This window comes from Aspergillus pseudotamarii (assembly GCF_009193445.1).
Source record: "Aspergillus pseudotamarii strain CBS 117625 unplaced genomic scaffold BDV38scaffold_3, whole genome shotgun sequence".
Lineage (NCBI taxonomy): Eukaryota > Fungi > Ascomycota > Eurotiomycetes > Eurotiales > Aspergillaceae > Aspergillus > Aspergillus pseudotamarii.
In genome coordinates this window covers 470,978-483,687 of record NW_022475017.1, presented here as the reverse complement: position 1 = coordinate 483,687, position 12,710 = coordinate 470,978, and the positions used below count along the sequence as shown (strand labels likewise).

The window sequence follows — 12,710 nt, the reverse complement described above, 5'->3', positions numbered from 1 at the left end:
TGGGGTCGATATTTCTCGCCCCTCTGGATCCTGCACATTCTATGTTTCTATAAAAATACCGTCATGAGGAAAGAATTAAGGAAGGTACTGATTGCCAATCGAGGAGAGATCGCCATCCGCATTATCCGTGCCTGTCACGATTACGGCGTGAAATCAGTTGCTGTGTATTCAGACCTGGATGTGGACTCTCTGTTTGTGCGACTAGCCGATGAGGCCTATGGGCTGAAGGGCGTTCAAACAGTCGATACCTATCTTAATATCGTCAAGCTTATTGATGTGGCGAAACACTCTGGGGCAGATGCCATTCATCCCGGATACGGGTTTTTATCGGAGCGGGCGGAATTCGCCCAGGCAGTCATCGATGCAGGGTTAACCTGGATTGGGCCTGACCCAAATGTGATCGAGGCGCTTGGGGACAAGGTCGAGGCACGACGTATTGCGTTACGCGTGGGTGCACCGCTTGTAGCGGGCAGCGATGGCCCCGTGTCGACAGCAAAAGAAGTGGCGGCCTTTGCACGACAACATGGCCTACCGATTGCGATCAAGGCTGCCCATGGAGGCGGTGGTCGCGGTCTGAAGGTCGCTTGGACAATTGATGAGGTAACTGAGTGCTATGAATCTGCCGTGAGGGAAGCGACGGCGGCCTTTGGACGGGGAGAATGCTTCATAGAGCGCTTCCTCCACCGTCCGCGGCATATCGAGGCTCAGATTCTAGCTGACAAGCATGGTAACGTGGTGGTGGTCGGGACGCGCGATTGCTCCATACAAAGGCGTCACCAAAAGCTGATCGAAGAAGCGCCGGCTCCATTTCTGACCGTGGAGCAGCAGGAGAAAATTCACAACGCTGCTCAGTCGATCTGTTCCGCGGCTGGCTATTCAGGTGCAGGAACGGTGGAGTTTCTCCTCGGAGTTGACGGTAGTATCTCGTTCCTAGAGGTCAATACCCGACTACAAGTTGAGCATCCCGTGACGGAGGAGACGACAGGACTTGACTTAGTCGTGGAGCAGTTCCGTATTGCTGAGGGACTTCCGCTAAAACTCTCATCTCCCATTCCTGCCCGGGGTCATTCCATCGAATTCCGTATCAATGCAGAAGACCCCGGTCGAGGGTTCCTACCAACCCCTGGACAGATCACGACGTTTCAACCTCCTTCAGGGCCTGGTATCCGTCTCGACAGCGGTGTTGTCCAAGGCTCAACGATTCCGGCGGTTTACGACTCCCTGATGGCAAAGTTGATTGTCTCTGGCGGAACCCGTGAGCAGGCACTGCGTCGCGCTCGGCGTGCGCTGAGAGAGTTCCAAATCAACGGGGTAGCGACCGTTCTACCCTTCCACATCGAGACGCTTAACTCGGGCGACTTTCTGGGTACCAATGGCTTTAATGTGCACACGCGCTGGGTAGAGACCGACTTCGCCGCGACACTGGCCCCCCCCTCACGGCCGGACCCCGTACCCGAACTGGATCTCATTCGGACTCATCTGGAAATTGATGGCAAACTGGTCTCTGTGGGCCTACCCAGCATGCTCCTGAGTGGAATTGGCTCCATGGCAGCCGGCTCTCCAGCGAATACCAAGGAAGACCAAGCAAAGAAAGACAACGGAGACATTTTGGCACCGGTTTCTGGAACACTTCGAGCCTTTAAGGTTACTGACGGTGCCTCTGTTCGTAAGGGTGATTTACTAGCTGTGATGGAGGCTATGAAAATGGAGACACAAGTTACGGCACCGAGAGATGGCGTTGTCCGTCTTCTCACCAAAGAGGGTGAATATGTCCAAGCAGGTGGCTTATTACTTACGTTTGAACAAGAACACCTTATGTTCAATAACTAAGCGGAACATTTATACCAAGACTAAATTATGACAGTTAATGATAAACAGACAATTATAGATTCCGAGTATGTTAGGGCGCTCGATTTGTATTATTGAAAGACCCGATTTCAATCATTGTTTCTCTTGGTCCTAGTTGAATATTGAATATTTCCATATTCCCAACGGTCCCTACCGTAGGACTAAATGAGAGTATGTAGTCTTATTGACAGTTGTGTACTAACTACCATAGTAGTTCAGAAGCAAGCCCCCCCTAGGGCGACACTACCAAGTCATAGTACGCTATGGTAGTGACTTCTACATTTGTATATAAATATATTGTATATGGACAATATTAGTTGGCTTTAGAGTTCTCCAAATCCCCGAGAGAGGCGAAAAGCTGGTTCACAAGGCTCGGAAAGAGGCAATCGGCCAGTCCATTGCAAACATAAGGTCGGGTTTAAGAGTGGAACACAAGGGGACGTACAGAATCTGTCAACATCAAGATCCACTTTGCTCAGCTTCAAACTTTTCCTTTTTTGTTAGCTCCCGCGCACAATCCTGGCAAGTGAACTCCTTGATGTATACCTTGAGTGTTATGCATTGCCCCAACAGTTTGTGCTTTAGCGTCCATTATCTCTGTGTAAAGTTTACGATATCGATTCCGGTGACAATGTAATATCCAAGAACATACATAGTGATGCTGTCACCCGAAATAACTTGGCTGACGGTTTAATGCCCATCGGGCGTTTTGCCTTTCCCCTGGAGGACCTCGGTAAAGAGTTCGCGGAAAGAGATTGGCTTAAAGTCGGGATACAGCTCCCTTGCGTCAAGGTAGCCAAAATAATTTGCGTAACGTGGTTGGTTGTCCTGCCGGACATACTTGCTGTATACGTACTGCGCAATGTAGACCAACGTGCGCTTGCCGGGATCTGTTGGATCAAGAGAAAGGGATGACTGGGCATCATCGAGTTGGTTTTCCATTTCTTGAACACTCTTCTGTAGGGTATGTAGTGAGTATATGCTCTGTGACATGCAGGGCCATACACACATGTTGGCTCTTGACTTTCTCGCCCGACAATTCCTCAACGATATCAAGAATCTCGTTTTCCGTCAGAATATCGCCCCAAGTGTAAACATACTTATTCACCGTTCGTTCATCGACAATAATTCGTGAAACAAAGCGGCCGATATCACGCATGTCTGTGAGTATATTGGGAGCGTTGCCATCGCCGTGGATAGTGGTGTTCGACACCAAACTACGTAATCGACTCGCCCAGATGGCAGGCAGGGAAAGGAAATCTGATGCCAGTACCCAAAATCGATGACCGTGTAGGGCAGCTCTAGTCTTTTGATCTCATTGTATATGATCTCCTTCTAATGATGGCTGTATGGATGTTCGAAGTCTCTTAATGGTTTATTCTCTCTGTTATTGGTATAGAACCGCGTACCTCGTCGCGTAGCAACATTGTCCCCTGTGGTGGAGCAATTGTGATGAAGGCACAAGGGATGAACCGTTTGATTCCTGCAGACTTCGCAGCTCTCACTAGAGTCTTCTGTTGCAAGACGTCGTGAGGGCCGATGGCACTGATCAGAATCCCAATACCCTGCAAGGTAGAAACAAGCTCTTCTTGCGATGCGTTGAGATCAGACACACGCAGTGGAACACCACGATCCTTGATTTGCTGAACGGATGGCTTTTCCACTGAACTTGGGCGTACTAGAACCTCGACATCCTAAGTGTGCAATGAGCAGAGTTAAGCAACAGAAACAGATGAATCCTATTTCACGAGACTGTATTGGCTGTTAGAGAAATAACATACGAATTGTTTGGTTTCGAGTAGCCCATCTAATATGGAAATCCCGGTTGCGCCAGTAGCCCCAAGGAGCAAAACCTTTTGTTTCGTAGACATTTTAGCCGACAGCAATATACACGACGGGTAACTACCGTATGGCAAGCCATTGTGGTCAACGCGCATTAATTTATTTTCCTACATTTTAAACGTGTCTCTGCCAGCAGAATAGTCTACTGTACTGAATCTACTTAAATTAATTACTTTGTCTGCTTCATCTGCCTAATCTGCTTCGTTTGCTTCGTCTACGTTGTCTGCGTCGGCTGTGTAGTAGTCTAATTATATAGTCACATGACTGCGAACTACTGGGTCAATTAGGATTTAGAACTAGTATTAACTAATCAAGGACGGCCAGATAACTAAGCGGTGAAAGAACTAGACAAAAAGAGGACAAGAAACCCTAAAAAATATAGGAAAATGAATTAATGCGCGTTGGCCGCAATGGCTTGCCGTAGTACCGTACCTAATCACCTGACGCCCGATTTTTTGATATACACCGACTTTTCGATACTTTTCAAATCGTCATAACTCTGTCAACATGGCTTCAATTGAGGCAGCGATAGCTGAGATCGAAAGCCTAAAGCCAGAAGAGAAGATAGATTACACAAGAACTGCCAAAAAATATGGTATAAGCAGGTCTACACTATCTCGACGTCATCGTGGTGTCCAACATACTCGAGCAGAGCAATATAATGATCAACGAATCCTCAACAACGAGCAGGCCAAAACACTCATAAAATGGATCAATGATCTAACTGATGAAAGGCCTTCCCCCTACGCTTGAGATGCTACGAAACTTCGCTAAGGAAATCACTGGAAAGAAGCCAGGGAAACAGTGGCCAACTCGATTTTTGAAGGCATATGATGATCAGCTTACTGCCCGCTATACAACTGGGATTGACTCCCAACGCAAGTGAGCTGATTCAGCATATAAATACTCTCTTTCCTTTGAACTAATAGCCAAGGAGCTTGAGGTAGTTATGACCTATAAATCCGTGTGTAGGTAGATGTTAACCCCATGCGCTTTTCATAGTAGCTGGGATATTATGACCAAGGTAAATCAAGCATATCAATCATTAATAATCAATACTTGAAGCCTGCGAAGCATGCTACCTTGGATGTAAATCTGCTAAGAGCTTTTTCAACGTTTAGCCGGCCTGTGCACAGGGTTCGCTGCACAACTTTATTCACAATTCAAAAGTCTAGGCGATCATTTTAATCGAACAACAACATAATGAGGTCAACCAGCTACACTGAATCTTTGATTTTAAAAACAAGGCGGACAGCCAGTAGCGTTTATAAATATTTATGCTTAGGATCTGTCCCAATGTTCGGTCGGCACTCGGTAAAAACAAATCCGCCATAGGTTACCAATGAAGCATATCAATACCTAATCAATCATATGCAGGAAGCTTTACAGCAATAAAAACCTATGGGAATCTTAAAACATTCATAATATACTGGCCGATTTCTCTTACCAGGGGAGTGCTCTTCAGCTCGCAGACTTTAGTTTCTAGATAGCAGGGCACTTGCTCTTAGCCGCGGGATTGTGGGTTACATACTGTGTATATGATAGGATCATAAACCTCTGCGAATGCGACTATATTAATGTCCATACTATAGAGTTCTGACGATTCGCTGCCTAAGGTTCTTGGTAAGTGGGTATGAGATTGTAGAGATAATATCGCGATCCTTTCTTAGAAGAGCTTATTCTGAGAAACCAATTCGCTTTCCACTTCCAAAGGTTCTTATCTAGCACCCAGTTGTGCCATTCAACAAACAATCCATGTAGACCAAGTCATGGGTTGGAGTTGCCCAGGGCTGACTCCCATGGACAAAAAGTTGGCAAGTCAACCCGATTCACTTGCCTTTTCTGTGCTCGGGGTCCACAGTGCCGAGAGTTCCTATTGGTCCTTTCTAGTTCAGGAAGGTCATCTAGGACCCACTCCGACTATTCGGGAAATCCCAAGGTGGCTTGAGGCATCACTGGGAATGGAAAGTGATGATATCAAAATCCCAGGTCATTAGATATCACCTTCCTGAAGCAATGTTCTCCGCGTTCAGATACGATGTGGTCCTTGTCTGATAAATCTATAAATCGGGCTCCAGGCGCTCGTCAGGTCACTATTGATATACCAACCACTCGAAACCATCCACAACGACGATATCCGCTTTCGAAATACATTCAAAATGTCCGATGCTCTTGATCTGTCCATGCTAAAGGGAACTCCCGAGCAAAGGGAACAAATCTCTGCTGAGCTGCTCCACGGCCTCAAGACTCGTGGCGGCGTCAAGTTGAAGAACCACGGTCTTCCGGACGAACTCGTGCATGAACTATTTGACTGGGTGAGTGAAGTGTCCCTTTTGAGTCTTCGGGTTGAAATTGATAATCCCCAGACTCGCAAGTTCTTTGCCCTTCCCCATGAAGACAAAATGCTTGCCAAGCACCCGCCCAAGGCAAACCCCAACCGCGGATACTGCTACGTTGGACAGGAGTCCATCTCGAGCATCAGTGGTTATGAGAAGGGACTTCCACAAGGGCGTTTCGTTCGTGACATCAAGGTATAGTCGTGCCCAACACTATTCAGACCGAGCAACATGTTAACAATGACACAGGAAACCGTCGATTTCGGCTCACCTCGCGATGCGCTCGTAGACAACATCTGGGTACCAGAGGAGAAGCTTCCGGGCTTCCGCAAGTTCATGGAAGATTTCTACGAAACCTGCTTCAAGCTCGAGCTCGAGATTCTCGCTGCTCTTGCCAAGGCCCTCGGCGTCGACGAAAACCAAATGGTAGCTCTGCACAACAAAGCCGAGAACGAGTTCCGCATCCTTCACTACCCAGAGGTCCCAGCGACAGAATTGGCTGACGGCACCGCGACACGCATTGCCGAGCACACGGACTTCGGCAGCATCACCATGCTCTTCCAGGACTCCGTCGGCGGCCTGCAGGTCGAGGATCAGCAAAACCCCGGTGTCTTCCGCGGCATCGAGTCAGCCGACAAGACAGAGATCATTCTGAACATTGGTGACTCGATGCAACGACTGACGAACGATACTTTCCGCGCTGCGTGCCACCGCGTCACCTACCCGCCTTTTGTTAAGGTTGGTTCGGAATCAGTCATTCCTGAACGGTACTCGATTGCATACTTTGCGAAGCCGAACCGCTCGGCATCGCTGTTCCCGTTCAAGGAGTTCATCACACCGTCAACGCCTTGCCGGTATGAGGACATCAACGCATGGGATTTCCAAAACCATCGCATCTCCAGACTGTTTAAATGAGCATCGTATTGAGATTTACAGAATGACTAATTTATGGAGTTTCCTTTTTATACGTCAAGCATATCGTTGAAGCATAGGTCGCTGTTGATTCGTGTAGACATAGAGCGGTAGATCCCAACATCCAAATCTGCAAGTGTCTTCGGATGGTTATAGAAGAATTACAGTTCATATGATGAGCGTGATATTGTCTCTTCTCGATCGTCGGAGAATATATCTTGCTTTGATAACTCGGAAGAGGTTTTGGGCTGGAGATTGGAGGGATGGGAACATATATCCCTCTGAAAATGGCAGATCCACGAATTATCGTTAGGCTACTTATCCCCAAAAAGAGTAAGATGTTGTGCGATGGCTGGCTAGTAGGAATAATTACGCAGCGGAGTGAAGAGTAGCAAGCAATATACGAGACTGCTCAATGAGATCTGCGTTCTGATTGGGCGGGAATTCATGAGTTACATCATTCCTGTTTTGTCTTAAACGTAACTGGTAAACGAGCGGGCCATGCCAGTCGAGTGGGCTATGTTGTATTCCATATAAAATAGTACTTTTATATTGAGTTATGTCAATAGCTAGAGATAGTAATACTATAATATTTTATACTGATATAAATATAGGGTATTTAAATAGAATCTGTATTTTATTATATTTTTAGTATATTCTTTCACACTGTAAAAACAATTATATATAGATTATCAAAGACATATTGTGATCTATATTACCTGATATATTATTAGATATAGAGCGTTGTCTTTTTAATATATATATCTATAGTATTAAATTAGTATATATACTGAAATTTAGAGCACTACTCCCTTTGGTTGTTGAGGTACTTCATTTCTAAAAGTACTCTTTTGTAGGGGATGTAACGGCGGTATACTATATAGGTGACCCCATGGCATTCGGGATCGTTGATCCCGAATTATATGAACTTTTCGTCTTGTAGAATATTGGGCCCAGGCAATATCTCTTACAGGGGATTAGAGTGGCCCGCTCGAGTTGCATAGCCTACTCGATTGCCGGTTACGCTATATAATTTTCAGGCCTATTTAGATAATCTGGGCAGTGTACCTCCAGTAATCTAACCGATTTCTAGAGCTTTGAATTGCCTGCGAGGACTAGATTTCCAGATTATTTAAACACACTGTAATATTTGCATAGCCTATTCAAGTAAGGTAGGTAATTTAGGTGGTGTAATACAAGGTTATAAATATGGTTCCCCCGCTGTCTAGGCTTACTGCCAGTTCCTGGAGCTGACAGCCTCTAGTATTACCTCAAATATATCCTTATTCTTATCTGAGCGTAGGGCAAAATTCCCCTAGGATTGCAATGTCAGGTTCTCGTTATCTAGGTCTTTGACAAGACATTCTTTCAGTGGGAGTTTTATTCCAAATTCGTCGGTAATAACAGTTGCGATAAGCCTAAAGAGATAAAGGAGGAAGTAAGCGTGAGGGTAGTTCGTTGTGGTTAAGCGATTAGGCATGGATAGTCTGTGAGTTGTGGTTGGGGGCGGGTTTTGCGGGGAACCAGGGCTATCAACATCAACCCTATGTAAACACTATACATATAGATTCTGATCGCGTAACGGAATCACGAGCCATATCCGGAAGTAATTCATTCTGTTCCAATCTTTATCCAGTTGCCTCTAGTATTTTGAACACGATAGATCATCCGCGTACGCCGAAGGAGCCTTACACCTGCTCTCTGGAAGGACAAGGCTTGGAAATTAATCTCGCCGATCTTGCTACAAGGCTGTGACATGCACCAATTACATCCCATACTCTGAATCCCTTTTTATAGATGCCCCTCTTGATACGACCTCAACCCCTGGCCCGCTATTGTTTTCTTAAATCTGGGCTATGTCTTCTGCCCCCAAAACCATTGACATTTTCATCCACCCGGGTCTGTCGTCGTCGTCGATTTATTCTCTTCGCATCCGAGGTGGGTGTTGAGCGAAATCAACGGAAAGCCCTTTCTTTCAATCATGGATCGACCGATCGGCGAGAAAAATGAAAACTATCGGAGCGTTAAAGATGGAAATCGAGTTCAAATGTGGACACCCATCATTCTCCACCCGCTCGTTCTGATCGCGTTCGCAGTCCTTTTCGCAATTTTCCTGGCCGTCATCGAAGTGCTGTACCAATATTCGAATAAACACCAAGGCATGAGCACAAGTGACCAGAAATATCATTACCTCTGGACTTATGCGCCAACTGCTGGTAGGAGAATCTCACCATAATTAGAAGAATCTCAAACTAATCGGAAAGTCTTCCTCATTGTTGCTGGTTTCTGGGGACAGGTCGAGTATCGCTCCAAGCAGCTGGCGCCATGGCATTCGATGAACGAGAGACCGCGACCGGCATCGCAGAGCTTGCTGCTGGATTATATCACACCGTGGAATGTCATTTCCATGTTTCGCTCGATAAAGAATAAGCACTGGGCTGTTGGGCTCTCGGTGTTGGGGTCTCTGCTTATCACACTGCTTACCGTCTTCTCAACAGGTTTGTTCGTGTTGGATAGTGTACGACTTCAGAATATTCCCACGACACTGAAAGCCTCGGCACAATTCCACAGCGGTGGCTATGATAGCAAAATGGTGGATGGTGTTCCTGCCTTGAGTGTTGCCGGGGCTGCACGGTTCAATCTTTCCTATCCCACTGGGACAACAAATAAATATGCTTTTTCACCTTTCAACGCGCCCGATACAGATCTAGGTAAGCCTCTCTGCATTTGGAGACCATTAATGACAAAGGATACAGGCACAAACACAGTCATCACAGGCATGGTGGATTTGTTCTCGGGACACCTCGAATGCGAACAAGGGAAACTCGTCAATTGGACCCCATACAATATCACCGCGAACGGTACCAGCGGGCCTTTTTTCATCCACCCAAGCTCGGATCTCACTCTCAGCTCGCCGTCATGCTCTACAAATCCTTTTCAGGCGTCGTTATTTGCTATCCCCAGTTACAATAGTACCGCCGCCGATGTATTTTTCGAGAACTGCACAGGCGATGGCCAAACCGGATCACGGATGATATTTGTGAGCGCAAGACTGTGGACGGTTGGGCCGAAATATGCCATATCAGACATGTACCCCGTCTTTTGCCAGCCCACATATACAGTATCCAAAGGATTGGTTTCCTTGTTTGCTAGTAACCAGAGTGTCGTTCGTCTCCTTCCACTCAATAACGAAACATCGCGCAGCAATGCAATTCCAGGCATAGGATCGTCCGAGATCGTCGCGTCGTTGAACTCCAGTTTGGTGGGGGCAGTGAAGCCAGTTACGGGTTTCCCAACGGGAAATACCAGCATTTCCCATCTTGGAACTCTGTACCAGCTAGCAAACATGTCTTCTCCCTTTGATGCGGAGAGTCTCTTTGAACCGTCGTCGTTCCAAAATATTTCAACAGGAGCATACCAGTCGATAGTTGCCCAGATTGCCCGACAGCACTTCATGACCCCTTCCGATAGTCAGTTCACAGGAACGTATGCTGCCACCAAGCAAAGGCTGATTGTCCGAGAACTGTCTCTGCGAGCCATGGAAGCGATTCTGGCTGCCCTGATCCTGGTGGCGGCACTCATGCTGGTCTGTAGACCGGTGCGTTCAACACCACGTGATCCTGGCCCTCTGTCCGGTCTTGCAGCCATACTATCCAGGAGTTCTCATCTGATGGATAGGCTGGACGGCACACAGAATAAGAAAAATATGAAAGCGAGGTTGACTGGTGGTCTATATGTTGGCAAGGCTACAAATCAGAACGGTGAGAAGATATTCCGCATCGAGGCACAATACCAGGGAGAGAATGACTCTCCACCAACCGATACCGACGTTACCATCTCTTGGTGGCATTCCATCTCCAGGTGGTGGCAGATTGTCTCCATACTTCTTCCTATCTTGATAATCGTTGGACTGGAGGTTGCGTATCAAGAATCTGACCGCCAAGACGGGCTCGGAAACATCACTTCTGATGGCTACATCCAATACGTCTGGGTGTATATACCTGCACTGGTCATGTTGATAGTGCGGATCTTCACAAATGGTATTCACTCCTCTTCGATGATTCTCCAGCCCTATCTTGAACTAAAACGCGGCGCGGGTACCGCTAGCAGCATCATGGAGAACCACCTATCTAAGATTACACTGTATTCATTTTGCTGTGCCCTGTTCAAGAAGCAATTTGTCCTTGCTGCATCTGCCATATCGGTCATAATCGCTCCTGTCTTAACCATCGCTGTCAGTGGTTTATACTCGACCGAGTATGCGGCTGTTCCTCGCTCAGTGTCGATAATGGCTAGTGATTCTTTCAACGAACACGGGGGACCTGCCTACGGTGATACGACCGGATCACCGCTCATTGGGTCGTTGATTGTGGCAAGGAACATGTCCTATCCAGCCTGGACGTATGACGAGCTTATCACTCCAATTCTGCGGGAGGCATCCCTGACTGACCTTGACGGGGATATCCCTTATCAACCATCAAATAAATCCTCCGATGACTCTGCTCAACTCGACCTGACAATTCCAGCGCTCCGGGTAAATGCCAACTGCACCGCTTTCCCGCGGGAGAAAATCTCATTGAAAGAGCTTCCCGCCGGAGGCTCATCCAAGTGGGAGTTACATATGAACTTTGGCCCCGACTGCCGAGCATATTCTGGTACAAGTATGACGGTTCAAAGCGACAACCCAAACTCCACACAGACAGTGTTTGGGCAGTTCACCGACTCTATAGCCTTCTTCGGCGACTGTCCCAACATAGCAGTACTCTATGGCACCCTGGCGCCGAACAATTCGACCAGTGGCGTCCACGGATTCACCTGCAAACCATACGCGAACCAGGTTCAAGCCAACACTACCTTTGCCTACCCAGGGCTGCAGATCCAGTCAATGACTGTGGACGAATCAACTATGAAGCCATTCCCAGGTTTCGCCATACCGGCAATGAGCTCTTCCATGCCCAATATCACCAACAGCGCTGGCAGCAAGGCCTTTGACAGCTTTTTCTCCATCATGATGAGCGTTCAGGGAGCCTTGAATACATCCGACATCGTGAATCCAGATGCCATGCCGTCAGTCATGAATGCTACGCAACATCTCTACCGCGTTCTTATGGCTCAATATCTCAATTTTGATGCTCGAACTGCCCCCTCCGCCTCGATCCCGTATAACGGGACCATCTCAGACCCTACACGAGTGCGTCTAGTGCAAAGTGAGATTTCCACCCGCATCTTGGAAGGATGCCTTGCCACAATGACAATCTGCTCTCTTATTGCGGTTTTCGGCACTCGAACCAGGAACATACTCCCTATCAATCCTTGCTCTATCGCTGGCGCTATGACATTACTAGCTGGTTCGGATATATTGAAATCCGATGTTTTCCCACCGGGATCAGAGTGGTACGAGGACAAGGAGATGACAAGACGGGGGATATTGAATGGACTGATATTCAGACTTGGATGGTGGGATAGAAAGAGATACGGAATTGATATCGGGGAGCCGGCGGAAACGCGGTGTGACGGCTGATGGCACGTCCGGCTGGCTAGGACGCAAATCAATTCGATCAAATTCACCAGCCGCGTGCATATGTCCGGCTATATTGAGCTATTGGGCCTACATTAGGGCCTGCCGAGGGCGTTGCCACTTGGATGTTGTATGACCGGTCGATGATCACGACTTGGCTTTGCAAGGACAACAGCCAGTAATTGATTGGTGTTATAGTTGCTCTCCTCCACCCATGCTTTGCTGGGATATCTCTAACTCATTCGCTATACAGC

At 47.4% G+C, this 12,710-nt stretch overlaps 4 protein-coding genes across 4 annotated transcripts; 3 read left to right on the top strand and 1 right to left on the bottom strand.

Annotated features, from left to right (window-relative positions):
• Positions 1-63: 63 nt before the first annotated feature.
• On the top strand, positions 64-1,830 carry BDV38DRAFT_293382 (acetyl/propionyl/methylcrotonyl-CoA carboxylase subunit alpha; the record flags this gene model as incomplete). Its single annotated transcript, XM_032062229.1, has 1 exon — positions 64-1,830. The coding sequence occupies one exon, from the start codon at positions 64-66 to the stop codon at positions 1,828-1,830; it is 1,767 nt and encodes a 588-aa protein (XP_031918965.1).
• A 708-nt stretch (positions 1,831-2,538) lies between these two features.
• Positions 2,539-3,719, bottom strand: BDV38DRAFT_267542 (uncharacterized protein; the record flags this gene model as incomplete). Its single annotated transcript, XM_032056617.1, has 5 exons — positions 2,539-2,805; positions 2,858-3,009; positions 3,060-3,183; positions 3,258-3,542; positions 3,630-3,719. 5 exons carry the CDS (start codon positions 3,717-3,719, stop codon positions 2,539-2,541), a joined length of 918 nt encoding a protein of 305 aa, XP_031918964.1.
• A 1,717-nt stretch (positions 3,720-5,436) lies between these two features.
• BDV38DRAFT_293380 (isopenicillin N synthase family dioxygenase) lies at positions 5,437-7,092 on the top strand. The gene is made up of 3 exons (XM_032062228.1): positions 5,437-6,005; positions 6,057-6,221; positions 6,276-7,092. The coding sequence occupies exons 1-3, from the start codon at positions 5,850-5,852 to the stop codon at positions 6,939-6,941; spliced, it is 987 nt and encodes a 328-aa protein (XP_031918963.1). The 5' UTR covers positions 5,437-5,849; the 3' UTR covers positions 6,942-7,092.
• A 2,200-nt stretch (positions 7,093-9,292) lies between these two features.
• BDV38DRAFT_293376 (DUF3433 domain-containing protein) lies at positions 9,293-12,459 on the top strand (the record flags this gene model as incomplete). The annotated part of the gene is made up of 2 exons (XM_032062227.1): positions 9,293-9,649; positions 9,707-12,459. The coding sequence occupies exons 1-2, from the start codon at positions 9,346-9,348 to the stop codon at positions 12,457-12,459; spliced, it is 3,057 nt and encodes a 1,018-aa protein (XP_031918962.1). The 5' UTR covers positions 9,293-9,345.
• Positions 12,460-12,710: the final 251 nt, after the last annotated feature.

Bases quoted from the DNA above. Each gene is read 5' to 3' on its own strand.
- BDV38DRAFT_293380 (XM_032062228.1), top strand. From the start codon at position 5,850: ATGTCCGATGCTCTTGATCTGTCCATGCTAAAGGGAACTCCCGAGCAA. The intron at 6,006-6,056 runs GTGAGTGAAGTG...GATAATCCCCAG, and splicing joins TGCATGAACTATTTGACTGG to ACTCGCAAGTTCTTTGCCCT. The intron at 6,222-6,275 runs GTATAGTCGTGC...ACAATGACACAG, and splicing joins GTTTCGTTCGTGACATCAAG to GAAACCGTCGATTTCGGCTC.